The following is a 27,541-nucleotide window of genomic DNA, read 5'->3' on the forward strand; positions in this document are numbered from 1 at the left end:
ATCGATAGATAGATGGATCGATAAGTATACCCATAGACCGATGGTTGATCCTTGATGTCTGCGGTAGGTTCGTGGATACTGAGGACAGTCCCGCTGTTTCCCACCAGAGGGCAGCAGTGAGGCACCAGCTCCCCGCCAGAGAAGAAGCGGTGAGTCAACTCTTCCCTGTTCTGCGAGGCATGTCTCGTCATGTGAAGGAACATCTAGCGTGTCAGTTCTTCGTGTGTTGCACGTTGATCTGATGCATAGTTATCGTGGTGAAATACGGTGTGTGGATCTTACTCACACACCCTTTCCCCCCTCATTCACGTGAACGCATGTGGCAGTTCTGGGTTGTTTTGTTCAGTGTAGCTGAACATCAAAGATCACTTCAAAGTTCAAGACTGTGCTTGCTGCAGCTCCATTTTAAATAAGCCACACGCACGAGCACGCACGGACGCGCGCATAGTTAAAACATCTGCCTGTGCATACTTGGATTTGCTTCAGCGGGAGGGGCAATTGTTTCTGCCGCGAGTGGGCTCCGTCTGTAGACTCCGATCCTCACACACGGCACCGAGGACGCAGGGAAGGAAAACCTAAAAAGCGAATCCACTCGTGGGGTAAAGATGCCACGCAAGAAACGGGGCCACGGGCACCACGCACACCCCGAGGACGCGGACCAAGTGAGTCTATCGCACGTCACACACACGAGGCAAATTGATCCTACGAGTTCAGAATGTGTTTGCAGATGCAAATAATCTCCAAATGCTTTATGCAAAAACAACAACAACGTTAAAAGTTTCCATGAAAGGACACGGGTTGCAATACGAGACACTAATGCCAGGCTCACATGCGTGTCTCTGATCGATGCGTCGATTAACCGTGCCCATAAATCCCACGCGATCGGTCAATCCATAAGTGTTTGTATCCGAGAAGCCATAACCCCACCCCTGCTGGAAGTTGCACAAGCGTTGATGGGTGTGAGAGGATGCGGGGGGGGGGGGGGGCTCGGGTGGTGGGTGAGGGGGGGTGTTCATGTCATTGTTTAGTTCTCCTTTGGTGATGCGGAATGACCATCCCGGGAGAAAAGAACGCTTTTTTTTCATGAATGTGAGTGCGCTACGGGGCAGGCAGAGCAGAGAGGTGGTTGCAAGAAGCCAGCGGGGAGTGGCTCGGTGCTTTGGGAAGGAACAGACAAGATCCTGACGAGAGAGCCGAGAGGAGACGCAGAGCACAACCCGTCACATCTGGCCGTTGTTCCCCATTGTCCCCCTCCATGGCGTACGCGGCGTACTGGATGAGTCTTGTGAGTACATTCGCAGCTTCCCCCCCCCCCCCCCCCCCCCCCTCTCTCCACTTATTGACTCTGTTTAATACTGTCAAACAGCGCAGGGGGTAAAAGTTGTCACCTGTAGAGACGCGGCAGCGTTCTTTTTGTGAACCAGCATAACGAGTCTGGAGTCTCGTGAGCTTTGAAGGATGCGTCGTAAATAATCTTGGCGCCGTCAGCTTTTTTTAAATCTTTTATTTATCTCCTGTTTAAGGGCTTTGCATTTTTATATGTGGGGGTGTGTGTTTCTGTTTAAACTGAGAGAGGCTTCACCTCTCTCTCACACACACACACACACACTTGTAGTACACTTATTCCTCAGGATCCGATGTCAAATACGCTGCAGAGTTTCAGCTTATTCCAAACGATTTATGATTAATATTTTGTTGGAATAAAATGTGTTATTCAAATGGCATTTAGTTACTTACACAAATACCAAATTGCAACAAATTGCCATTTGATGTTTGCTATCTATTATGTAGCATTACACTACAAAGACAAGAATAGCAGCAAGATGAATAAACTATTTATTTATTTTATTTCAACCTTCTCAGATGTTTGACAAATAAAGCACCAACACAATAGGTCGACATCACAGCTTCCTGTACAGAGCTTCCATTGACTTTCATTTACGCCAACAATGTGGTGCATGTGTGTGCGTGTGTGTGTGTCTGTGTATTTGTATCAAGGAGAAAAAGTTGAAAACTTTCCTCAGGTGGAATCTTGCAGGATTGACATTAAAAGGGATTATTATTACATGTAGAATGGATTTCTGATTAATTTGTCTGTTATAATGTGGAATTTGAAACTGCCATTTTCTTGCCATTCTTGTGTCCAAGTAGACACATGCATATGTTTTCTTAAGTGAAAGGGCGTCAGCTGATCGTAATTTTCTTGTGCAGGTGATTGTCTGCGCTTTTCTCTTTCCGCTGAATTAATTCACACCCTGATCGGTCAGATAAGAGCTGCCAGCTGGTGTTGATGGGGAGGAGTAGTTCATCTAGAAATTCCAGAGCAAGACCTTTTATCTTCAATTGGAATCCGTCTTTATCTTTTTGAAAATGTCAACCCACGCCCCTACTGGCATTTCTATGGTGTCTTTTTGACATCTGAATGTGAATGTTTTGCATCTGTAAATGGCCATGAAGTTGCTAATCACTTATATAATCCCTGGCTGGCTGATGCAGAAGCACTGTATCATCTTCAGGAACAGTTCCTTATTCATTTTCACTCTTAGTAACCAACTTTATTCTCTCAGGTAACACTCCTGTTCCAAATGTTGAGGGTTAAAGGGTTAAAGGATCTCTTGATTCTGAATCAGTTTAGTGCAAATCTCAAGTCTCACAAGTAATCGTCATTTTAGGTCTTTGGGAGGTTGCAGCACAAGTCATATCGTTTTGCTTCCCATGGTGCAGCTATATTTACAGGCTGGGTCGTTTGGCATTTTGTAAAGGCGTGTCTGACTGTGTATGTTTGACTGTGTATGTTTGTGTGCACATGTACACACATGTACACACATGTGCACACATGAGCTATGGCCGAAGTGCATGTATGTTCAAACATGCAACGTACTGTATTATGTGCCATAAACGGTATGCTTCTCAAATTCCTCGGGTCCAGAGGAGGGTGAGAAAAACAAACTTGAATGACTCAATTCCTTTGCTATGCAAACACACAAGCTGATAAGATGAAATACAGCACCATGTTTTTGTCTGACATCGTGTGCTCCCTCTGAGAGACACCCGGCCTCCATCATCGCAATTTAATGGAGTTTTTGTGTATTCACATCCAGAGGGTTTTCTGCACACGGTAAATATCATTAGGTTATATGAAAGTGTAGAAAAGAGCCTTTGTGTTGCGGCAAAATAACATATAATAACAAGCTTTTGTAATGTTTGTTTTTGCACCAAGAATAACAATAGTTTTTGTATGTCAACTCCTATGATTAGTTGTCTTTGTGTGAGTAGAAAAACAGTTCTTATAATGCGTTGGGGAAAATAAACAGGACGCATAAATGTTGCCATGGAGTCATGAGTCACCTGGGAGCAACAACTTAATAGTTCCTTTACAGAACACAATATGTCACTTCTAGTCACCTTCACCTGAGGAATTGTTTTGCCATTCACTCTCATTATGAAGATGCACAGTCTGCAATAGTTGTGTGATGCTAGTGAACTGTATTTGGCGTCCTCAAATGCTCCATGTGCCGTGAATTGGGTAAGGAAGCTCTCACAACTCCAGCGAGACGTTCAGTTGTATTGATTAGTCAACCTGAGTGCTGCACAAACAGGAGTTTCACGTCTGGCCAGTGCATACTTGCTCGTAGTACAGTACATGGCGCATGGAGTAGAGAGGGTGTGCTGGGAACCGCAGGGTTGGAGGTTCAAATCCCGGCTGTGTCCCTGGGCAAGACCCCTAACTGCTCCCCGGGCGCCTTTACAGCAGCCCACTGCTCCCACTGTGTGGGATGGATTAGATGCAGAGTACAATTTCCTGTATGTGTAATAAACGAGAAGAGAAATACTTGGCAATAAAACTGGCTTCCATATTTTGCTGAGGTGTGCTAAAAAAAATACTAAAGCAAAAAGGCTCAGACTGACTCACTCGGAGGCTGTTTGCACACCGCACCCAAAGACGCCCGGTAGGGGCGAGGTAAAGCCTCGCAGCTATGCCCGAAACCAGCGGTAGTAATGGCGCTGGCTGAACCAGACTTTACGCACAGTGTGCATTTATGTTGTCAGAGAATGCAGCGTTGGATGTCTTACTGTGCCTCTGTAGTTTGCTGCATGTTGTTTGAATGCGGTTGTAGGTAAAGCATCCTCAGCGGTACGGCAGGTAAAGGTTGAGAAAGGCCCGTGCCATAGACATCAGTAAATCTATTAGCCACTCCCTTTATTCTGGAACCGCTGCCGCCACAGCTGTTTTCATGATGAAACCCCCTCCGTTAGCCAAAGATAACATGTTTGAATTGGCTTGATTGTTTCAACATGGTGGCCAATCGATATCATTCCCCAAGAGGTGTGAATCTCCCTGTCTGACGATGTTGCCCGTTTGTCTCTCTTGACAGATTATAATGACGGGTGCCTCCCTTTTATGCTCAATTAAGCAGCCAGGGTGGTTGCACAAGTTTTTTTTTATTGCCACGTGTACAAAAGAAGGGTGTGTACAAGCATTCGTTTGTCTTTATACGTGTGTGTGCTCAAGGCCTGCAGGTCACAAACCAGGGTGTGCGTGTGTGTGTGTGTGTGTGCGTGCGTGCCGGTTGATAAGTAGCTTGCATATTGTCTCGTTACACCCAGTAAAAAATAGTTTTACACACCTGCCCAGGCATATTTTTCTGCATCACGTGGGCCCTTGAATGTGTGTGTTGTATCTGTGAGAAGCAGCTCAGATGCGCCCCCCCTCATCTGGTGGGTTGAGCTCTCGTCCCTTTATAGCCCAGGCCTGTGACTTTATATCATCTGAGCCTTCTGCCCCTGCCCCCTCTGCTCCCTTAACACGCCCCCCCCCTCTGGGTCCCTCCCCTCTCTTCCCTCCCTCCCTCCCGTTCTCCGCCAGTGAGTTGGAAACATGCAGCAAGCCGACAGTCAAGGCAGAGGCTAATAGACAAACACCCACAACAGAGACGCACAACATGGGCCAGATATTGAGCTGGATCCGAGGCCCACGGGACGGCCAGGCCCTGCAGGATGTGTCCGTGGAGGAGCAGGTGTGTGTGTGTGTGTGCGTGTGCGTGCGCGCTGAGCGACTAATCACAAGTAACGCTGCCCATGTGTGTTTTTGTTTGGTAAATGTAAGTGCGCCTGCGAAGCCTCCACGTAGTGTTACTGCTGTTTGTGTTTGTTGGTCGGTCAGTTGTGTTGCTACAGTTTGTTCTGTGTGTTTGACGAGGGACTTCTAGGGGAAACTCTCTGAGGCAGGAAAACTTTCTTGGCCTCAATCCGAGTCCGACCTCTCAGTTGCACAGCCTTGGTTATCTCTCTCTCTCTCTCTCTCTCTCTCTCTCTCTCTCTCTCTCTCTCTCTCTCTCTCTCTCTCTCTCTGCTGGAATGTGAGGCTGCCGGTCGCCCTGTGAGATCTCAGAGCCACAGTGTGCTTCACGCTTTTGTGTTAGTGAGATTAGATATTAAACGCAGGGCTCTGGCGAGGCCTGCGTTGTTGATGCCTGTTGCTTGGTGCCCTCCACGGGAAAATCTGATCGATTCCGATTTGTGATGGTTCTTTAAAGAAGCGTCCTCGTTTTATTTTCATAAAGGAAAAAAACATTGAGTTCGTATTTTTGTAGGTCTCGCCCAAATAACATTCTCATGTGATAATAACCAGCGTCGGATGGAGCAATGTTAAAGGGTGTGTCGTTGGAATGAGCTTCACTGTTACTAACCGCAGTGCCATTATCTCTAGTGACATTTCCCCTCGTGGTGTACAGCGGTAGGTGACCGGTCCACCATCGACTATCCCGATTTGTTATCAGGGCTCTGTTAGTTTGCTCTGAGTCACTTTTTGTGTTAAAGGTTCACATAGTTGTTTTTGGAATGGACATTCTCAGCCTGGAGCTGCAGCAGTCTGAGCTCTGTGTTGTCCGTCTTAGAGACAGGAAATGGCCAGTGGGAAAACATATCCATGCTGGACATGCCGTGCAAAGTCTAAGCAGGACAAGAAGATAATGGAGCAAGAAGATAGTCCAGCGGAGTTGTGTTGGACACACCACTCGTGTCATTTCACACTTGTTTGCATACTGTGCACTGCGCCGGATTTATGAATCATTTCTAATTAACATCATGTATAAAAGCATTTTTCAAACCTACTCTAAAATGTTATAAATATCTCTGAACTAAGCAGTGTTTGTAGTAAAATTTACTTACACTACAACAATATAAAAACAATATGACGGGTGTCACTCATTCTGGTTCATTATGATTCTTCATTCACGACCAAGCAGCATTTTGTTGCAGCTAGTTGAGGTGAAACAAATTTAAAGTAGCAGTACTTTATATATATATATATCCTTCTGTGGGGTATTTGTCAAATAAATTACCATAAAATGGGAATATTGGAGTAAAGTACCTCCAATTCATAATGAAGCACAGAGCTTTACAAAGGTACTGCTTGTTTTTATTTTGTGAGCCGCAGCACGCTGTGGGAAAACCAAATATTTTTCAAGACTCCACGGACTCATTTGAGCAACTGAAGGTCTGACGTGGTGCTTGTTTACTTTTCCTCTTTTGGGAAATGACAAATCAAGACTTGTTATACCACGAAATACATCACGACAGATGACCCGTGTCATGTGCAGTTAGGTGCTGTGCTGTCACAAGGTGATACTGCTGTTCTACTCCCTCTGCTCTTTGGAGCCTCATACAGAGCTTGTGAATGTGCGCAGGGACAAAGCAAATGTTTCATATGGGTTAAAGGCAGGAGGCCATCAGCTGTATTGATGGGATGCTTTATGACGTGGCGTTCGGCAATAAGCCCTCAGGCTGTGTGTGTGTGTGTGTGTGTGGCAGAGCGGGCATGTTGTGTACCTAGCAGAGCAATTACACAGACCCTTTTGTTAACATTGCACGACATGTCATTTTTTACACAGCATCATCAGCCCATTTCCTGTTGGGTGATGTTTTTACATGGTGCTGTTTGTCCCGTTCGACCGGGTGTTTTTTCTCGGCTGGTCAGATTTCTCTCCGGGCTGTCAGTTCGGCTCGAGTCGAGTGGTGTTGTCATGTCAGTTAAATAAAAGTGAATCGGGGAGAGTTTCCGCTCACCTGAGAATGTGCTTCGGCGACATGTTGTTGTTCAGCACCACACTCTTTTCTCCTCCTTTCTGTTTGCATCTCCCATGCTTGAGGAAAAGCTGCTGCTCCAATATTTGTCCCAACATGTAATGGGTAAGTAGAACCCAGCTACCAAATGCTTACTGGAAATTGTAATGTGATATAACGACATGAAGGTGGATAGCTGAAGCTTGTGATTATCATGAGCCAAAGTGGCTGGTGACTCTTTAACGATCTTATTTACTCTGCAGCTGTAAGGACGGAAGCCCAATTTAAGAAGACAAGTGCAGGAAAGGCCTCATTTTGTGTGCGTTTCTTGTGTGGGATGATATGTGGTAAGTCAACAAACCAGGGGGAAAGTGCAGTGCTAAATTTAGAGATGATTTGTGGACACGCAGCAGAGCAACGGGCGGCTATAGCTTACTGGCAGGGTGGGGGACATGGGTGCACACGAGGAGCCAAGTTTCACACGGGTCAACGTTTTTTTTTTGGTGTCACTGCTCTGTAGTTGGTTGTGTATTATAATGGTTAAAAAGAGAGGAACTGGAACAACAGTTTTAATGAATGGATTTGGCAACTTAATTATTGACATCAATAAAATGATTATCACAGAGAAGATTATTAGGATATTGACATTAATAACAGGGCATCATGGAGATGGAATGGAATTGTCAATGCTGAAATGACATTAATCCTGGTTCTGATGCTCACGTGTGTGCTGTGCTGTTCCAACGGCCAACTCTCGTATCTCTAATTTACGATCAGCTAATCTATCCTTGAACGCACCATTGGTCAATAGCCTGCACCTTTTTAATGATGGATTACCACACAATGATATGGCACCCTTAACAGTTATGAACTAGTCTCAACAAGCTGATCTACTTGCAATGGTGGCTGCCCACACAATGGGAGAAGCACATTGGAAAAGCTCAGCAACTGTTTAAGACTTCTCTAACAGAAGTCTTTGGTGTCAAACATGCTTTTGGATTTTAAATTTATTTCATGCGCAGTGTCTTCCAGAATGTCCAGGCTGAGGTCAGATGACCACCACGTGTCGGACGGTTGGAAGCTTCGCGCTTAAACCAATGGATTGACAGATGTTTGTGTAACATTATAGCATTGTCTGATATCCTGTTGCCGAAAGTGGTGTCGGAGTAGATTGTATTGATAAAATTTGAGTTGATACGAGAATATTTATCTAAATGATTCCTATTGCGGTGATGATACCTTCTGCCACCGGGCGCTGTTTCTTGGAGCCGCTTTGCGCTCTTTTCCTGATGGGTTCTCATGGTCTTGGCGGAGGTGCGGTTTGTTTTCATCATTCCACCACATTGGATTTAATCAAATATACAGTTATAGATTTACACTTAATCCAATACACCGACCTTTTCTTCTTGTTGCTTTACATATTGATTGCATGGACCAGGTTGAATAAATGCTGCCCCCGATGTCTGTGGTGTGCCATTACTCATTGGACCTTAGTTATCCAGTCACTCCTCGCCTAAATGATTACTGGTTGTTTTTGCATAATCCGTGATTTGACAGAAGTTCATATTGAGTACCAAGTTCTTGTTCACTCTTCTCTTTGTATCTATTTATCTTGCCATTCCACATAAGTCCTGTGTTTTCTCACAGATTTAGTTTGAGAACAATGAGGCACTTGACCTACGAGTTTCAGTTCAGATTGGAAACCCCCTCCCCGCCCCCCCATTTTCCAGCTTCACTAGTCTGACCTCTGGATGGGTGCGTCCGTGCTCTGCTTTACCTCATTAGTTGACAACAAAGATAAGTCTTTCCAGGGGGTTACCAAGTAAGGCATTTTAATCCAGTATAAGCATGCGTTTTCTCATACAACCCCCCCCTCCCCTCAAGACACAAAAGCAGAGGGCAAAGCTGTTAAAGACGATTTATTTTGATGTGTCTCAAAACAGACAGAGATATTTCTGCAAGGGAGATGCCAGGGAAGGGATTCTGCAACAAGCTAAGTTTTTAGGAACAAGGCCGACTTCTAATCAAAAAGAAAATATCAAGAACACTTCATGCCTTAAGTTCTAGAGTTCAATTTGGGGTGATAAAATAATAATAAATGTCCAGACAGATTATTTACTAATCACACAGCCAATGACCACAAAAAACAATTGACAATTGATGTATGGGTTTGTTCACTTGCCTTTTAAAAAGCATACATTCTGTAGCCACGGGTGGTTTTAACTGATCATTGCTAAAATCTACATTTGACTCTTATTTTAATATATTTTTACTTTTTATTTGCTTCACTTGGTCATGCAGTATTGTATAAAGACACACGCGCAGTACAGCAAAGTCTTGTGTCCGTTCCACTGACCGATATCCTTGGACAGAACAATGAGTCCACACAGATCAACACTATGCATCATCCCTTCTTTTCACTGTTTGTATTGTGCACAAGGGGGTGCTGTTCTCCAACGCCCTCCCCCGTTCCAACACGTTTTGTGGTGAGGAGACCTGTATCTGAGAAATAGATTACGTCTCTGTTTTAACTTTAGGTGCCAAATCATCATCTGATCGATGCAGAAAGTGAGCGCGTGTGTTTAGAGGCGATCGGTTGCACTGCTCTGTTTTTCAAAAATGCTTTCGAAACCTTTGGCCGCTGTCCAGGAGCTGTGTTTCCTGTCCGGGCCGGAGAGAACTTTTTTTGAGCCTGTATCGGTGGTCACCTGGTCGACGGTGTGTTTTCCTTTTCTGTGCTCCGGCTGCCTTTCGGGTTTGGCTTGGACTACATGTCTACATGTCATGTGATCCCCCTCCCTTTTCTTTGCAAACCACGCAGACAGTCTCTGTGGTTCCAGTGGCCCTGCGCTCTACATTCCTAAGCAGTGAGTCTCCTGGACACACCCACGCTGTCCCAACACCGCTGCAGTAAATTCACTTCGCCCTCCCTCAACTCCTTCTCCACGATATCTGTTCCTGCAACTGCTTTATCAAAACGCAACATCCCTCCTCTCAAAACCCTGCCCAGACCCAGCCCAAAGTCATTTTTTCCGCTGGCAGGCGGGCAGCGAGCAGTGGGTGGGTCTTTTTTTTGTCCAATCTTACTGAGCCTGCTCTGCGGCCTTGTGGCGGAGGAGGTGGAGCCAAAGCTGCACGGGCTTGTTGGGCCGCTTCCATGAAGGCGGAGCGGCAGTTTTTTTTTCACCAGCAGGGCGTGTGTCTCTGTGTGTCTTTATGTGTGTTTACATGTGCGTGCATGCTTGTGTGCATGCATGTCTGCTTGACATACAGCGTTTTCTCTGCGGGAACCTCAGGCGAACCAGCCTCAAGAGAGCCTCTTGGTAGTACTCACAGCAGAATAGGAAACACGCACAGTCAGACATGGTATGTATCTGCACACAACGTTTCCTTCCACGTTCACCCTTTTTGTAGATGCCAGTTTTTGAAGGGTTTCCTGTCTGATCGCTGTCGACTCGTTTTGACGGCTGCGGTTGCGATCGACAGCAAGGGGCCTCGCTGTTCTTTAGTTGGCATTCAATAGCAGTTTGTGGTGTAAGTTTGCTCTCTTTTTGTATGTTGAAGTTAAGGGAAGGTTAGTTGAAGACTAAAGGGAACTGTGTTCGCGTTCCTGCTACTTGTATGGACACCCCAGAGCAGTTGTCGTCTAGGTAACCAAATAAACAATGAACTGTATATACTGAATGATACTGCACTGCAATGTTTGATGATAATCAATTTTACATCAGGGGAAACATCAACTCTTATCAAACAGTGTCGAGACCTCCAGGGTCTCAGGGCTTGTTGTTTGTTGTTTGTATAGAAGAAGAATGAGTCAGAGTGCACATGATCGACAAATATAGAACAGCGAAACAGAAGATGAATGCGTGTGCTTCTACTCTGGATTCTTGGTTGCAGCATGTTAGATTAAAATAAAAGGCTGATAAATCCAAACCAGAGAGTAGTAACATATATTCACCCTGCTCAGAATCTACCAAAGTGGAGTTGACCAACGATTATCGGAAACAAGCACACAGCTGTAAGTGTTTTTGCTCTCGGGGGAGTTTTATGGGACTGTATCGTATTAACAGTACATTGTTATCTCAGGTAGGCTGGGAAAGTAGGTTTGACTAATGCCACCTGAGTTTAGCCGACGGCAATAATGTCAAACCCTCATGTAGGTCTGCACTGAAGGCGTTTGGCTTCATCTGTACATTTACAAGTCTACGCCACATTCCCAATACACTGACTTGACATTTCCACCTCTGAAATGACGGCATCCACCAAAGTAGTAGCAAAGACTAAGGAGCTTCCAGCTGTATTCACATGGGTGGGGCACAGCATTAGTCATCATTTTTCAATACCGGCAGACAAGCCACAGCTTTTAAAGGCTGTTGCCTGGATACGCGGCATTGTTCCGTTAGCTCTGACGAAACAAAAAAAGTGGTGGGTTACGTGCGTCATGCAGGGCGCAGATCCAGGCTGGACTGAGGTTGATACCCGTCCATCTGAAAGCACACAAGGACTCGCAGATCGACCCTTTGAGCGCAGCGGCCGTTTCCGTCTGAATGATTGCCAGTTTGAAGTGAGCGGTGGTTTCACGTGGCACTCGGATGCCTTTACCCACGCTCTGAAATCTTCAGTCTATTTTGATCGCACTCGCCTCATCTCTCCGGGAATGACCACGACGTTCATATCGGTGTCATGTCACACTAACAGTTTGCTGTTGCTTGTCGCAGTTGAAAACAAATGACCCCTCGCTGGTTCATATTAGGTCTGTATGAGCTGACCTGATGACTTGTAATGGCATCGATTGAGAATATACACGGAGCTCTCTGTGCATCTTGGTTTGAATGTATTCAGTGTTTGAGTCTACGTATAACGCTGATTATTCTTTCTATTTCTAGTCAGTTCTACTATTTAACAGCAGTTTACTTGTCCCTTATGAAACAGATACATGGCAACTATCGGCCCCTTCCCTCACCTCGACAAAATGACCAGCAGGTACAGCTGTGTGAAGCGTTTACCCTTTATTTTGTTTGTGTACAGGGCTGGACAGAATAACATGAGCACCTGCATGACGTAGTGAAAACCCAATCTGCACGGTTGAATTCAATTAAAATGCTTCAGGATTGTTAGGTGTTCCTGTTACTTTGTCCACTCCATGTCTGGCCTCATCTTTGCTGTTTGGGAAAAGTCCTGCATTAATCCTGTATGCAAGAGCCCAAATCCCGCATTTCCCTGCATGGATACTGGATACTTCCCCAACGCGGCAGCTAGCATGACGTTTTTACAGCACGACGTAGCCGCTGTTTTTCATAGCTTGTTACTTACCTGGTACAAACTTAAATGTATCACTTATTATTCTGTCTATAATATGGATTTGTTCCTGTTGTTGAAAGTATATGGAATTCAAATTTTACTGTGCAGCCAAGAATATATATACTTATTCCCCTTGAATAAAGGTAGAAGGCTCTGCTGAAGTGTTTCAGCTTTTCTGGAAAATCCAAACTGCAAAACATAATGTTACAGAGCAGCAATACAACGATGTGTGAGGCATGTGCTAAAAGCGGCTTGAGCTGTAGGTGATGTGTTGTGTCGGTGGACGTACAGTCTGTTATGAGGCCTGCGTGAGGAATGTTAGAATGCTGCTGTTTGGAGGCACTGCAGACGAGCTCGCTAAGCGTTTGGGTGGTTGTCAGAGGAGTTACGAGAGATTAACTTCAGACTTACACCTGCAACTCATCGACGAGTGAAGGTGGGAAATACTTAAATAAAACGCCCGCAGTGTAATGTTTTGGCTTGCGTGTCACCAACCCACACATGTTAATTTTATTGTGCCAAATAGCCAGCAAGAAGTTTTATTTTATTCCAGAGAAGAGAACAAACTGCTTCCCCCTTTGGCGTGTTGATACGTTATTAATCATTTCTACCATAATCCAATACTGACAACAGGAATTGTCTTGTAAACATAATGCGTAAGTGTCCTCTACTGTGACTTATACACTGCATTGTTAGAACTCTGTATGGATTCTAAATGAACTAAGCGTGCATCCTGTCAAACACGGGGAAGGCAGAGCTGCTGGGTGACTTTAGCGATGGTTTGGATGTCAGAACGAGACGGGTTTATTTCTGCTCAGACATCATGTTTTAGACAACAAGGCAGTGACCACAATCCCTTTAATCAAAGAAAATGGCTTTTTCAGTGTGTCTTCGAAGTTGCAGCTGGACACCCTCACTATTATCTGTTAGTTCCGCTCTTTATGCCGTCATGACATCTTTATGTCTCTGGAGTTATGGCTTGAGGGACGGAACTCAGTGTTTCTGACTGTGACTTTCATACTAAGTGTAGGTAATTTTGGAGCTACTGCTGCTGGCTACTTTCCTTGGAAAAGAGTTTTCAGCACTGAGCTGGATTTTAAAAATCTGTTCAAGTCCAAGTGTTGCGGGCTTCTACCTAAGATTCCATGTATTAATGCCGGCATTCAGGTGAGTTACCTGCGGTGTTACAATTGGAGCGTTACGCAGGACTGTTGTGATCATAGTGTTCCAAAGAGTCTTTCAAACGTAATAATCCCAAAAGTTTTAAACGATAAATTAAACTTTTTGTAATGCATCATGCATTACCACCCTGCATGCGGCTCGACTGCTTCCTTTTTTTCAGTTAAAGTTCCTTTGGTGGGTAACCCGGGCAGCAATTAACATTTCCTGCAGTAACAGGAGTAACGTGACATCAGGATAAGGGGTGCCTTGGCTGCTTGTGACCTCACTTCCCCCTTTGTGAAACTTCCCCTTTATTCTCTCTCTAAACAACGTTGTGTTCACTCTCTTTACACTGAGCTGGGTTGCAATGCTATTTTTTGCACATGTATTCCAGCGGCTTGTGAGGCAATCGCTGACTGAGCTGCATCAACATTTCAAAATCTGAGATTGCAGATGGTGTGAGTCACAATGCACTCCCTGTGTCTTTCTGCCTGAGGTTTATCTTTGCTTCCGATTACCTCCTCATTCACACGTATGCAACCTGGCTTTGTCTATCATCAGCTCATCAGCTCAGTGCAGTCAAACGAGATGCAGAGCTGGCCTGACAGGTTAACTCACTCAGGCTTACTGGTGCGTTCACAGACTCGTGCTAATGATAATTGGTCATAGGACGCTAGAGCACCTTTTTTAAGAATTCTGTAAATAATACATTCAAAATGAGCAACCATTCGTAATTAGGTATCTCGTAAAATAAGTTAAGTTCCAGGGTATTTTACAGTGCAGTAATGTTAATTTGTTAATTTGCATGAACACACCAAAAAGCTGAGTAACCATCTAACTGGCTTGGTTGGCTTCACCATTATACAACACTACACAATGAATTGGGTTGAATGGGAAACTAACTGCAGTAATTCTAAACTGTTGTCAATGGAGTGGAGGCTTTGCGGACTCACACCTTAAATAACTGGTCTGGCCCCTCCCCGATGCATACTGGCCTCCACCTGGAGACCGAGCATGTCTCCAAAATACACAACTACGTGCACGGCCGCTTTCATAAACTCACTAAACCCTGTGTACTTAATAAAACACATCTCCTTCAGTTATCCGTCTGAGCAGAAAACACGGTACAACCGCAGGGGTTGGCGGTTCGAACCCGCGGCTGCTCCATGTCCCAAGTGGAAGTGTCCCCGAGCAAGACACCCAACCCCCGAAGTGCTCCCCGGGCGCCTTTACGGCAGCACGCTGCTGCCACTGTGTGGGACGGGTCAAATGCAGAGAACAATATCCTGTATGTGTAATGTAATACTTCTGCTTCTTATAGAGGTTGTGGTCCCAGGATGAGTTGGATTTGTATTGTTCATACGCTTCAGTTCAGTACATACATGCTAATTAAACAATTGACTGCTGTCAATATAAGTTTGTTACCACAGTTAATGCTTTACTTGATATTATAGAGTGACTAGGATATGACAAGATATGGAAACTTAATTTGTTTCCACTTGTCTCTAATTGGGTTCAAAGTCTGAGGAGAGATTACCCCAAATGTAAACTATAGCCTGCTAGAGATGTTTTTATCACGGCCATTGTGAACCTCATTACGTATAATGTTTGAATACACGTTATTGCCTTTGTCAAACAGGAAAATTTATTCCAGTTTACAGTTGGAAATAGTAGAATATATGAATACAATCTTTATTTGTAAGCTGTACTCTACATTTGAAGAAAGTCTTTAAACTTGTGTGAAAAGATGATGGCTAACATGTTACTCTAGGAAAAGTACGTTTTTATTATAGGACTTAATTATAGCTCTACTGACAATCGTTATATTTAAATACTGCTTATGGCAGCAGCTGGATGATCTTCAGCATGATAACCTTTATAACTGAACAGAAAAGAGCTCAAACGTTATCAAGAGGAAATGTAACATCTCTGCATCAGTGACACCATTTCATAGTGGCCATGCGAGGAGGTTTATTTGCAGCGCGCAGACATATCTGCCATCTGCGTGTGTCTGTATGCCGTCCCGGTCTTTGACAACGTATGTGAGTTATCTATGCTTTCATTTCACAAAGCTCTGCCGAAGAGCAACTCGTGAACCCGACATTTCTTTCCGCTCTTCCCCGTTGCTGAGGTGACGCAGCTGACGCACCCTTCGGTCTGGAATGTGGTGCTTGAACCGGTCACCTCCGATGTGTGCTGGATCTTTTCCTGTTCCTCTCGGCCCTTTCAAGAATCCGGCATTGCTATGAAAAGCGTGAAAGTGTGGCTCCCGGGAGAATCTGTGTGATTTTTGTGGTTTTGGATTTTAACTGCACATGCATAACCTCCATCTCTGTCTGTGTTTGTCTCTTTTCCCTCTAGTCGCAGCCTAGCCGGGCCACACCCAAACCGGCAGCTCAGGCCTCCGCTGTGAAACCTGCACTGTTCGAGGTATCAAACATTCTTCCACTTTGATGCCCTTTAACTTCTTCTGGCTCCGCCTCTCTGAAAAAAACACATTTCTCTACTTCCACGGTTGTTGTCTGACCTGCTCCTTGTTGGGACACTGTGAGTGCTCCGTCCATTCCTGCCCCAGCGTCCTGTTTCTACTGGTTTCAAGAGGAATCTGATAATGGCTTTAGTTGTGTCCGTTTTCCTTCCTTTCATGCAAAAGACAGGTTACACTTTCTGTGGGAAGGGGTTTAACTCTTTAATGGAGGTTCCACACGATGCTTATAGAGATTTAATCCTTGTTTTGTCCGCTGCTAGAACCGTATTAAGTATAAAAGCTGTACTTTATCTGCCCAGGACAGTTTACAGGAACAACAGTGATCAGGACCCAACTAAAAGCGTATTTATCTGCTAAGTGAAAGCATTGAAGGTCTCGAAATGACTAGTTAGTGTCTTAAAACCATTTACTTAATGTCACTGTGGATGTGAAACAAGGCGTTCTCTAGGTCCGTTGCTTATCTGCCCATATTCTCCTGACACATTCTCAAGGCCAGGTTTGACCATGTTTTGACAACCCTGCCCTCACCAACTGGGCTTTGCTGCTGGCTTTGGTGGCTGCGTGCAGGAAGAGCCTGCACCAGTTTAAAAAAAAAAAACTCTAATGTGAGATATTGGCATGTTTTAAACTAAGGAGGTTTATTATAGACTGAGTCCTGAACCTTTAGCTTTAAGACTATTGTTAGCAGCTGACCCCATAGCTCATTATCCAGTGGTTCAATGTAACGTGTGGAATGCCGAGCAGATGTCAAGTTACACAACAAGACACGTTCCCACTGACTTGCACGTTCACACTTGCTTGTTACTGAAAGACAAAAGGGTCAAAACAACTTACATTTCTTTCCTTTCCTATCTGCAGAACCCCCCCTCCCCCACTTTGGCCTTTCTGTGTGATGTAACATGAACCACACGCTGAGCGTGTGCTCGTGGCGCAGCAGTTCGCCTCTCTTCTTCTTCTTCTTCTTCTTCTTCACTGGCTTCATCTTCTTTTTGTCCTCCTCCATGTGCGGTATCTCTCTGGCTCAGCCACCCAAACATCTTGACCTTTTCTGAGGACTTTTCAACGCTCGGCGAATGCCACTAATGAACTTCATCGTCATCCCGCTGAATGCTCGTCGCAGACTGTGGAGCTGCAGATCCTTCTCCAGACTTTTAACACATGCTCCTTGTTCGTAGACTAACACTACGCTGGCGGGTGCTACTGTTATGGACATGTCGTCAGCTGGGGCTACCGTTGTTGACATGACATCAGCTGGGGCGAGGGGCGGTCTCAAAGAGTCAAAGGTAATGGTGTTCTCGTGACGCAAGCGCCGCGCTTTTATTTTTTATTCACATTACTGCTGATTTGACCTTGTTACGGATGTTCTACCAACCAGCGGCATGCAGGCACTTGAGTCTTTGATGAGCCCAGTTTTTCATTTAGGACGTGAGCCTGTCAGGTTGTAATGTCGTGTGACTTGACCTCTTGTTGGTGGAGCCATGTGCTCGTGGGGAAACTCCAACATAAATAAAGTGTGTCTGTCAGCTGCTTAAGAGCAGCCTCTCGACATTTATGTGGCCTTTTCCACGACACCTTTGCTTATAATATTGCTTATTCTTACAAAAATCCAAAAGTCTTTTCAATTAACTTTTAGTTATCTTTTTTAGATTTAATTAGTTACATAGCTGGTGACTACATTGCTAAGCAGATGAATCTAACATGTATAAATATTGTTTTTATTTCTGCCTGGGAGACAAAAAACGGGAGACTAAACAGTTTAGAAAAAGGTCAGCATACTTATTTTTTTCAACAGGTTACACGTTGGTGTAAAGTTGCAGAGCTCACCACGGATCTTTGTTCTCCTGCTCCGTTTTCACAAACACTGTTAGGATATCGTCCACGTTGTCGATATGTCTGCTGGCTTTGGAACGGCTGTGGGTCTCTCATCCATTTCTTTCTGAGTGATTATTTGGCTGCATGTTTGCAGACTCCTGCGGTCTACCAAGTCAAAGCCTCAGCCCCAGTTCCTCCTCCTCCTGCTGCCGGAGTAGCTGTCACTGCTGTGACCAGACCGAAAGAGTCCCCCAAAGGCCCGGCCAAGGTAGACTCACCTGCTGCAGGCTTCTCAGACTCTGTATGATGACTCCCTCAAGGTGTACTTTTCAACAGCTTCTTTCTACAACTGCTTCTTTTGTGTCAAAGAGTCTTCTTTTAACTTTCCTCACTTGAGAAAACTCAGATTCTTGCTTTGGACATTGTTCGCTTTGTTTGTTTTCTATTCTGGCGGCGACCACTACGGGAAATATGAAGGACTGCTGTTCTCTTTAATCCATTGTTGAGCATTCCCACGCTTCCTATTGTATTTTCAAATGGTCCACACCTATTCATTTGCAACACCACGTTTGCTGAGATGGGGTCTACGGTTTGTTGGTTCGTCTTCCTGCAGTTGTTTCACTCAGAAAACTGATGTCTGTCATCTAGTTGGTGGGGAATTTGTTTCTGCTGGAGTTTCTTTGGAAATATTACTGATGTGTCAATGTACAACCGACGTGTCATTTTACTGGACTTTATGTACTTTCCCTAAAATCACAATCAAATTGTATTTTAGAGTGCCGCTTCCATCACTACAGTCAAAGCTGATGTGCATAAAGTTGACCCCGCTAAAAGCGCAAAGCCAGTTGCCGTGGCTGCGGGTGGATATGTGTCTGTGGAGGGGAAGAGAGACGCTAACCCGACACAAACAAAGGTAGACAATCTTGAAACCATTAAGGGTGGAGGCTGTCCGCTACTTTCATCCGCTGTATTTCCTGTCTGTCGAATGTTAATGGATACGTTGGATTGGTTATTGTGCTCTTACTGACTCGACCAATGCTGTGCCAGAAAAAAACGGAGGTTTGGCCAGAGGCACTTTGATCAATTTGCAGTCGGGTTTTGCAGTTTCTTGAGTAATACCAGAATCGCACATGATGCTTAAGTTTGTTGGTTGTTTTGAAGCCGTCATGGTCTGTGTACTGATCCTGTATTCGTGTTGCAGGTTCAGGTGGAGGTTCCTCCTGCTGCAGCTAAAGGAGTCAAAGAGGTCAGTATCACTGCAGCAGTGTGACTTCTCTTGTCTGAAAAGCATGTCGCTTGCTCCAGCGTGCTGAGTTGTGTTGCATGGGCAGGTGGATCCATTCGATGCCCTCGCCGACATACTACCCTCAGCTAAGGATGTCGCACCCACACGACCTGTGTACACGGGGCCGGAGGTCACAGAGGTAAAGCGCAATGCGCACGCATGTGTGGCTGCATTTAACTGAGGCGATATGTGATTGCGCTGAGCTGCAGCATGCGCGTGCGAGTGTGTGTAACTGTGTGTTGCATGTATCATAGCGTAACATCACCTTCAAGGACGATCCAAAGCTTGGAGTAAGAGACAGCACGCTGCCCCCAGGCTACAGGTTTGAAAATATGGTCAGTTCACCCCGTCTCTTCGAGCCTCGCCAACCGCCGCCGCCAACCAGTATGCATCGACTGGCAGACCTCACTGTCATATCTATCATACTGGGACTAAGTCCTCAGTACGAAGCAGTTGCTATGAAATACAAATAAGTCAAGGGGAACTTTTGAATTGTCAATTTTTACCATTTTAGAAAAAACTCCCATCACCTCTGAGTTCTAAATTTGTTTTTGATGGCTCACAAAATGTCGAGCTTTTAATATCACAACTGTCACTGGTGTGAATTGTGTGTTTCATATTCTAGCTTTATTCTCATTCTTTGATCAGATGAATTTCAAATCATATTTCTATTTTACATTTTATAATCGTATTATTTCATTTAGTCAGAGTTGTTGTTGGCGTCTCAGGTAATCTGGTATAGTTTTTTTTTTTTGGATAATTAGTAGGACCTCGGCCATTAAGGCGATATTTGTTGACTCCTTTCTACTACTACTGAACTGAACTACTTTCAGGATCTGATATTTTTTTCTTCCAAACTAAAATTAATCTTTTTTTTTTTTTAAGCCTCCAGTTCCTGCAGATGTTAAGCCTAAAGACCTCCCTGTAAGTGCAACATCGTAACTCACCTTTGTTTGCGTCACAGCCTTCACAACTTTCCGACTAAACGTTTTCGAAATGAAAAAAGGAGCACGACCTCACACTACACGCACACATTCAGGCCACGTTTCCACCGAATGGCTTCCTGATTTCCTCTAGAGTGGGGAATGTTGCACTACCCTGATGGGTGTTGTCTCAGCAAAGAGAACTACACCCACCTTCTCTAGTCAAGCTCGTTGGCTGTTGTCGGACCAAACGCAAACGCGCAGAACCACACAAGCACACACATACATCTACTTTGATATCCATAAAGTTGTACGTTGCAACATAATACATTACATTACCATGTACTCCACCTTAATAGACTCATATTTGCCTCATAGTATACTCCCACTTTGCTATGTTATGCAAGAGGCTGCTTTATCTCGGTGTCTCATGATAGGTTTTTACTAAGAAACTCAGTTTTTGTTGTTTTTATGTGTCATATCAAAGATTATTTGGTATCTTTTTTGCTCCATGGAATGTGAAGGGTGTGTCTGTACTTTTCCTTCATAGTTGTTACATACAGTCTGGTTTGCATTATTTTGCACATTTGGTTGCCTTTGACTTGGTAAGGCGTGCCCTCTGGTGGAGAATCATTTGGCTGTTATGAAATGTGTGCTTTGTTGCTCATCTTAGAAGCCAATGAGCACGGGCGAGGCTCTGGATTCGCTTTCAGATGCATTCATGACTTCACCTGTTCCCGCTGCACCCAAAACGCAAGAGGTCAGAATCTTCAAGCATTTGGCACTTTTACCACCCATATTTTCTTTTGACAATAGTACATTCTTATTTTTGACTGGACAGAATGCGCCCTGAATATACACAAATGTTCTCGCATGAAATTGAAAGTGCAGGTCTGGTCCTTTTTGATAACCTAACAAATCACCATCTGTCTATTTTTTCTTTATGAAATATGTAGAAAAAGGGAAATGTTGACATCGTCAGTGCCAAATCAGCTGGCCCTGCCAACTTTGCTCCACCTCCCGTAAAGGTAAAGTAAAATAAACTTCTCTGACTTTAGGCGCTTTGCATTTTTTTTTTGTCTAATCACGTGTCTCTGGTGCAGAAATCTCAAACCCCTGCGGAAGTTCTCCCGGTTTCTGTGTGTCCTCCAGCTGATAAAAAAGCAAAGATGGAGCAAGTGCCTGGTGATTTCTCCGTGAAGTCTGGACTGGACACCAAAGTTGACACCAAGCCCAAGACTGATGTGGTAGGAGTTAAAGTGGACAAGATACTTTGCACCCGCCACCTAATCCTATTCCTATGAATGAAGTAAAACAATATGTGACAGATTAAACATTTTTGAACTTTGTCCCCTCAGGGTGACTCCATGTCTCTGGATGCTCTCAGTGCTCTTGTTGACACGTTGCCAGAAGACATGCCGAAACCTGAACTCCCCAAACTCCGACCTGAAGACATCGTCTCGGTAGGAGCAGAGGCAGACACACCGTCTTGTCCTCACAGCCTTTGATTCAGCCTCTATATTCAGTAACTACACCAGAAAGTCACTCATTCCCTCCTCATTTCCTTTTTTATAGGAGGGAAAACACAAGAAGGAAAAGGGTGTCCTCGTAGGAGAGAGGGAGGACACACTTCCCCCAAAATACAGGTTTAATAAGGATGAACTAAAGAACCTGCCTGCTCCAGAACGTGTGGTGAGAGCAGGAGCTGCTTTTTCACACAGCTTAAATGTCCCAGCTTATATGTTATTGTCTTATTTAAATTTAAATTTAGTAATAAAGTTCCATCTTCAGCATTTTCTTCATATCTTCTCTTCATCCTCCTCTCCTCCTGCAGCCCTCCATCGATACTGGTGAAGCTCTGGACTTTTTGTCTGGAGATTTCACAACATCTTCTTCAGCTCCTTCTGTCCAGGCCTCTGTCAAAACCCCCTCTGCTCCTCCTGCACAGGTACACTGTGGATCTGTCACTGATACCTGTGGCTAAAATCTGCAGGGTGATAAACGGATGAACCGTACCAGCAGATGAAATCATGACATGTATACAGACCCTGTAGGGGTGACGGCATTTTGCATTTCTTGGTGCGTAGTTTAATCAGAAGAATAATTCCACCCTCACGTCTGTATGTTAAACGAGGCCGATTAGCTCAGCAGTCAAACTGTGGAAACGGCCTTCGTGGCCGGCCTACCAGCACCCCTAAGGTCACCGGTTGACCTGCTTTATTGTGTTTGTTTAACGCACAAATAGACAAATAGACTGAAGTGTAAAGGCAACACATTCTGGACATGGCCAGGCTGGCTGATTCCTCCTGTTGCTAGTTGATGCTAAGCTAACCCTTTCCCAGCTTTATATTTATCCCACAGAATGGGTGTGTTATTGATCTGCTCATCCAACTCTTGGCACACAAATGTTCTAAAATTGTATTATTTTGTTTCCGGTTACCTCACTTTTTTTCCATTCTTGAAAGCAGTTATTTCTGTTTTCTAGACCAAAGTAGAGGATTTGTCCGCTATGGATCAACTTCTTGAAGATTTTGTGGCTCCTACCAAAGCTTCTGGAGTTCAGGCTCCTGCTCCAACCAAGAAGACACCAGAGGTAAGAGTGTGTGTGTGTGTGTGTGTGTGTGTGTGTGTGTGTGTGTGTGTGTGTGTGTGTGTGTGTGTGTGTGTGTGTGTGTGTGTGTGTGTGTGTGTGTGTGTGTGTGTGAAGCGTGAAGCAATCTCCACTTCCACATTGTGTGTCTCTGTATTGAGATAATTGAAGAAATGAATAGTATTCTCAGCCATGCATGCCTGTCTGTGCATTGTCCCACACCTCCGTTCAGTCTACGTAGCCCACTGTCTGCCCTTTTGCTCCTGCAGAAAACGGTTTGTCCTCTGGAGCAGCACGGCCCAGTGGATGTGATCCCCGGAAAACAACAACAAGCAAAACCCAAGACCAATATGGTAATTTAGGATACAAAAGGACTTTAGTTTACTAGATTTTTTTTATTCTTGTATAAAACTGCATCAAATGAAAAGCGACGTGGTTACTTTACCCCCTCTTACCTGGTATAACACTACTGCAGTTACATTATACTCGTCCCGTTGTCCCCTCAGGGTGACTCCATGTCTCTGGATGCTCTCAGTGCTCTTGTTGACACGTTGCCAGAAGACATGCCGAAACCTGAACTCCCCAAACTCCGACCTGAAGACATCGTCTCGGTAGGAGCAGAGGCAGACACACCGTCTTGTCCTCACAGCCTTTGATTCAGCCTCTATATTCAGTAACTACACCAGAAAGTCGCTCATTCCCTCCTCATTTCCTTTTTTATAGGAGGGAAAACACAAGAAGGAAAAGGGTGTCCTCGTAGGAGAGAGGGAGGACACACTTCCCCCAAAATACAGGTTTAATAAGGATGAACTAAAGAACCTGCCTGCTCCAGAACGTGTGGTGAGAGCAGGAGCTGCTTTTTCACACAGCTTAAATGTCCCAGCTTATATGTTATTGTCTTATTTAAATTTATATTGAGTAATAAAGTTCCATCTTCAGCATTTTCTTCATATCTTCTCTTCATCCTCCTCTCCTCCTGCAGCCCTCCATCGATACTGGTGAAGCTCTGGACTTTTTGTCTGGAGATTTCACGATGCCGTCGTCGGCTCCTGCTGTCAAGTGTTCTGTCCCCAACTCCTCAGCGCCTCCTGCACAGGTACACTGTGGATCAGGCCCGGTTTACTGCATCCATTGAAAAATCCATGTGATGCACAAACACTTTTTTTTCTATTGAGAGGTTACTATAGATTTAAAAATGATTTAATCCGCTTTGTCACTCCCGCAGCCCTCTGCAGACTTCACTCTGAATGCCTTGGCAGCAGAATTTGTTTCGTCCTCTGCCGCACCGACAGTGAAGTCCAATCCGTGTGCTCCCACACAAACTGCACCTGAGGTATAAATGCACAAGAATAATTTGAACTTTTTTAGATTCCCTAAAACCCTGCAGTTTAGTCAGTATCTTTCTTCCCTGTGCGTGTGCACTCAGCTGCACGCTGGAGCAGGCAGTCCCCTGGATGCCCTGGATGCCCTGTCCAACACCTTGGAGGATATTGCCCCCGCCCCTCAGCCCACACCACCTCCCACCAAAGACATTGTCAAGGTAGCCAGGTCTCACCTAGGGAATAGCCTGGTACCTCAGAGAACATTTTAAATCTGCGCTCAGGAAAAAAGGGTCACCTAAACTGTCCCGATTGGTATTGTTTTTGCAGGAGAAGGAAGTCGTTGAAGAGAGGCTTATTAAAAGCGGGGAGAGAGATGACTCACTGCCACCAGAGTATCGACCCACCGAGGAAGACCGTAAGGTAACACAACTCTTCTAACTCTTTCGGACACCGGGTCGATCGTTGGAAATTCATTCTTAAACGGATAAACAATATTACTGACTACGATGGTGCATCCACTTGGTTCTTGATGGAAATGGCTACAGAGACTGATGGTGATGGTGTGTCAAGACGTTTTGTACAAACACGTTTTGCAGACAATCCTTATAAACGTTGGGCTCCCCCTGACTTTCCCTCCAAGTAGAACCGTAAACATCTGCCAGCCTGCCTTGTTAATTTACAATTTGAAGTTTGATAAGCAGCTGCTAATAGTTGTAAGAATACAATTGCTGTAATATTTTAGTTTTAAAGACTAAAAAAAAACGTGAATGAGACCTTGCTGCGTAACTGACTTTTTAATCCAGGGCAAAAGATACTGTGAGTTTGTCGGTGTGAAGTCAAAAGACATGTTTAATCATTTTACTATGTCTAATGTTAATTTTAATTTTAAAGAAAGCGGCAGAAGCCAAGGCAAAAGCAGCTGCAGCACCCAAGAAGGTAAAAATGCACGAACACTACCAGAATATGACAGGAGGCCATCAAGCACTATAAAATGATAGACACACGCTGTCCATATTCAACATGCAAATGTTTGTTTTCTGTCTTTCCATAGAAGACTATGGATGATAAAACAGCCTTGGACCTGCTGTCCACTGACTTCTCTGCTGCTCCCAAGCCCGCTGCATCATCTGCACCGCCTGCCTCATCTGCACCGCCTGCATCCGCTGCTGCACCCAAGCCCGCTGCATCATCTGCACCGCCTGCATCATCTGCTGTCACAACAAAGCTGGAATCTCCTGTGCTGGACTCACAGCCCTTGAAGGTAGCAAAGATGCAATGAACTGCAACACATTTCATCAGGCCATAGTGATAATACCATGGATGAAACTAATATTGGTCACATTTAATTTAGGTGAGACGAGTTATGTCCTTGCTGACTTGCTGGAATGGATTTCTGCCTCACGCTTTGTGAGCCACAGTTAATATTTTAGTCCCACCTTTTCTTTCGCTACGGAAGACAAGTGGGAATAATAGAACAGTCATCTACGGAGTCCTGCAAAATTGTTATCTTCAGATTGTTTCTTGTATTTATGCTGAAATGTCTCAGATTCTTACTTGAACAATTGTACCGTAAAGTACATGACAGCATTATGAGCTGAATATGTTTGTTCATTTGTCATGTATCTATTATTCTTTCGTAGCCGATGTCTGGTCCCGTTCTTGACTCCCTGTCTGACACCCTCCTCCCGAACTCCCCCGAGTTCAAATCGAAGTCAGACAAACCGAAGGTAAATTGATCTTTGATATATACAGAGGACGTAAGTTTACTCCATCGGATGACAATACTTATGCGCCTCTTTGTTGCATATCATCCCCTCTCATATCAACGCCTCTCCTGTTTTATGCGCTGAAAAAAATCAATAAAAATGGTCTTCAAAAAAAACTGCAGAACCAAATGTAAATGGCACGCTTGAAATCTTGTGGGGAAAAAATGAGCTCGTGACTTTTGGCAGTTTGTAATTAATATCATACACTTTTAGTTTTTATTGTCAACGGCGCCCTCTACAGGTGGTTCACTAGAACCTATGTATCCGCGCCTCTTCCTCATGGAGCAGTGAGGAGTTGTTGAGCCTAATCAAGGTGTCAACTTTGTTACAGGGCAAGAGCAAGTCAAAGTCTAAAGTAAGAAAATTGCCTGCTGCATGAAGACAATAATTCTGTTGGAAATGCACGACAATGGATAATCACAACGGATAATCGTTGCACTTGTAATCAAATCAAAGTAAAAACAAATCTCTATATCGGAGGAGCCTGCACGGGGCTGCATGTTGTGCCTCCACAAGCTTTGGCCTTTGCTGATTCCCCCGAGTAATTACAATAAATCGGTAACAGTATTCCGTGCCGCTTCTCCCTTTTCTAGACATTTTCTTTACTTCATTCACGTGTTTCAGAAATCCCACGCAGAGGATCCATCTGCCGCTGAGCCGCTACCAGCTCGGCCGAGCTCAGATGTTGTGCCAAAATCTACAAAGAAGGGAGGCAGGAGCTAGACCCTCTGGTGATGTTTGTTCCCATCTTTTCCCCTGGTTTTAAAGGCTGCTCAAGGCGGTATGGATAAACGGCTTTCCACTGACTTCTCAATGTGTTGCAGGTTGTCAGCGCACTTTGTCCTCCCGACCACAGGAATGCTGCACCGACGGAGCTGCTTTCTGGATAATGATTCTATTTTTGTTTTGTTTTTAGAAATTGTCACAAGCTAGTCAAGCCCGTAACACACAGACACCTGCATCTGCATGCGGTGCCTTTTTTTTCTTTTTAGCTCGGTTTCACATGTATTGGATGAAAAGGTTTTGGTTTCAGTCTATGGAGAAAATAAAATTTAAAAAATTAAAAAGAAGGTGGAGAATGAGTGAAAAGGGGGGAGACGAAGGTGAGAGGGTAAGTTGTTTGTTTGTTGGCTCGTGTTTTGAGGATGCCGAGCGGAGGGGAGGGGCTGCTCTTCATAGTCCTGCGTGTACATCTCAGATGAGTTTTTCCTGTGACACAATAACACAACGTGCTGCCTTTCTAAGGCTGGCGGCGGCGTGACGTTGGTGGGAGCAGCGGTAACCGTCAGCTTTCATGTAAGCAGTAAAAGTGGGTGTATAGTATCGGGATGTTTGTGCAATCTAGACGTTCGCAGAGAAGCCAAATTTTCTATCATGATGTGGTCAAATGCCATTAAGACACTAGTGTACAGCTTACTTTGCTTGTATTTTGGAAAAAATAGAGTTTACACAATTAAATGTTTGGAGGATTTCCACAAGGTGTACCGCTTAATTTTGTGTTCGGGAACTTTTGGCAAACAGTGTATAATACTTGTTAGTCTTTTGTGTGCTGGTGTCTAGAAGTGCACTTAGTCGACTGAGGTGGTTACAAGCTTTGTTCACTGCTCTTGTTTGTGTACTGTATAGAACAGAAAATACTTTGGTTCTATACAAGACAACACTGTGTAACTTACAAAGGGCTTTCAACTGTAAAGCCAAAAATCAATATACTGTCCCCAAGTTTTTGTTTTTTTTTTAATGTCAAAGGTGTTGCGTGGGTGTGAGTCATGAAATCTGAGAGGTATTTTAGATGCAGGGATACTAATTAAATAAAGATTTTAAAAATGAA

At 44.5% G+C, this 27,541-nt stretch overlaps 1 protein-coding gene across 50 annotated transcripts; it reads left to right on the top strand.

Moving 5' to 3' along the window:
• Positions 1 to 158: 158 nt before the first annotated feature.
• Positions 159 to 27,541, top strand: cast (calpastatin). Of its 50 annotated transcripts, none has more exons than XM_078091490.1 (30): positions 4,863 to 5,018; positions 11,998 to 12,048; positions 15,889 to 15,957; positions 17,191 to 17,298; positions 17,982 to 18,095; positions 18,603 to 18,740; positions 19,029 to 19,073; positions 19,159 to 19,251; positions 19,367 to 19,447; positions 19,998 to 20,036; positions 20,709 to 20,795; positions 20,992 to 21,063; positions 21,139 to 21,282; positions 21,394 to 21,498; positions 21,611 to 21,727; positions 21,870 to 21,983; positions 22,521 to 22,628; positions 22,895 to 22,978; positions 23,132 to 23,236; positions 23,349 to 23,465; positions 23,608 to 23,721; positions 23,851 to 23,958; positions 24,052 to 24,165; positions 24,275 to 24,367; positions 24,839 to 24,883; positions 25,002 to 25,208; positions 25,588 to 25,674; positions 26,045 to 26,068; positions 26,338 to 26,444; positions 26,538 to 27,541. In XM_078091490.1, the coding sequence occupies exons 1-29, from the start codon at positions 4,944 to 4,946 to the stop codon at positions 26,434 to 26,436; spliced, it is 2,757 nt and encodes a 918-aa protein (XP_077947616.1). In that variant the 5' UTR covers positions 4,863 to 4,943; the 3' UTR covers positions 26,437 to 26,444; positions 26,538 to 27,541. The 50 variants fall into 50 exon arrangements, with proteins under 50 accessions (XP_077947628.1, XP_077947629.1, XP_077947631.1 ...); XM_078091488.1 differs by having other exon boundaries at positions 4,864 to 5,018; positions 24,999 to 25,208; XM_078091502.1 differs by lacking the exons at positions 4,863 to 5,018; positions 11,998 to 12,048 and adding an exon at positions 159 to 662 and having other exon boundaries at positions 24,999 to 25,208.

Source organism: Gasterosteus aculeatus, chromosome 17 (genome assembly GCF_964276395.1).
Source record: "Gasterosteus aculeatus chromosome 17, fGasAcu3.hap1.1, whole genome shotgun sequence".
Lineage (NCBI taxonomy): Eukaryota > Metazoa > Chordata > Actinopteri > Perciformes > Gasterosteidae > Gasterosteus > Gasterosteus aculeatus.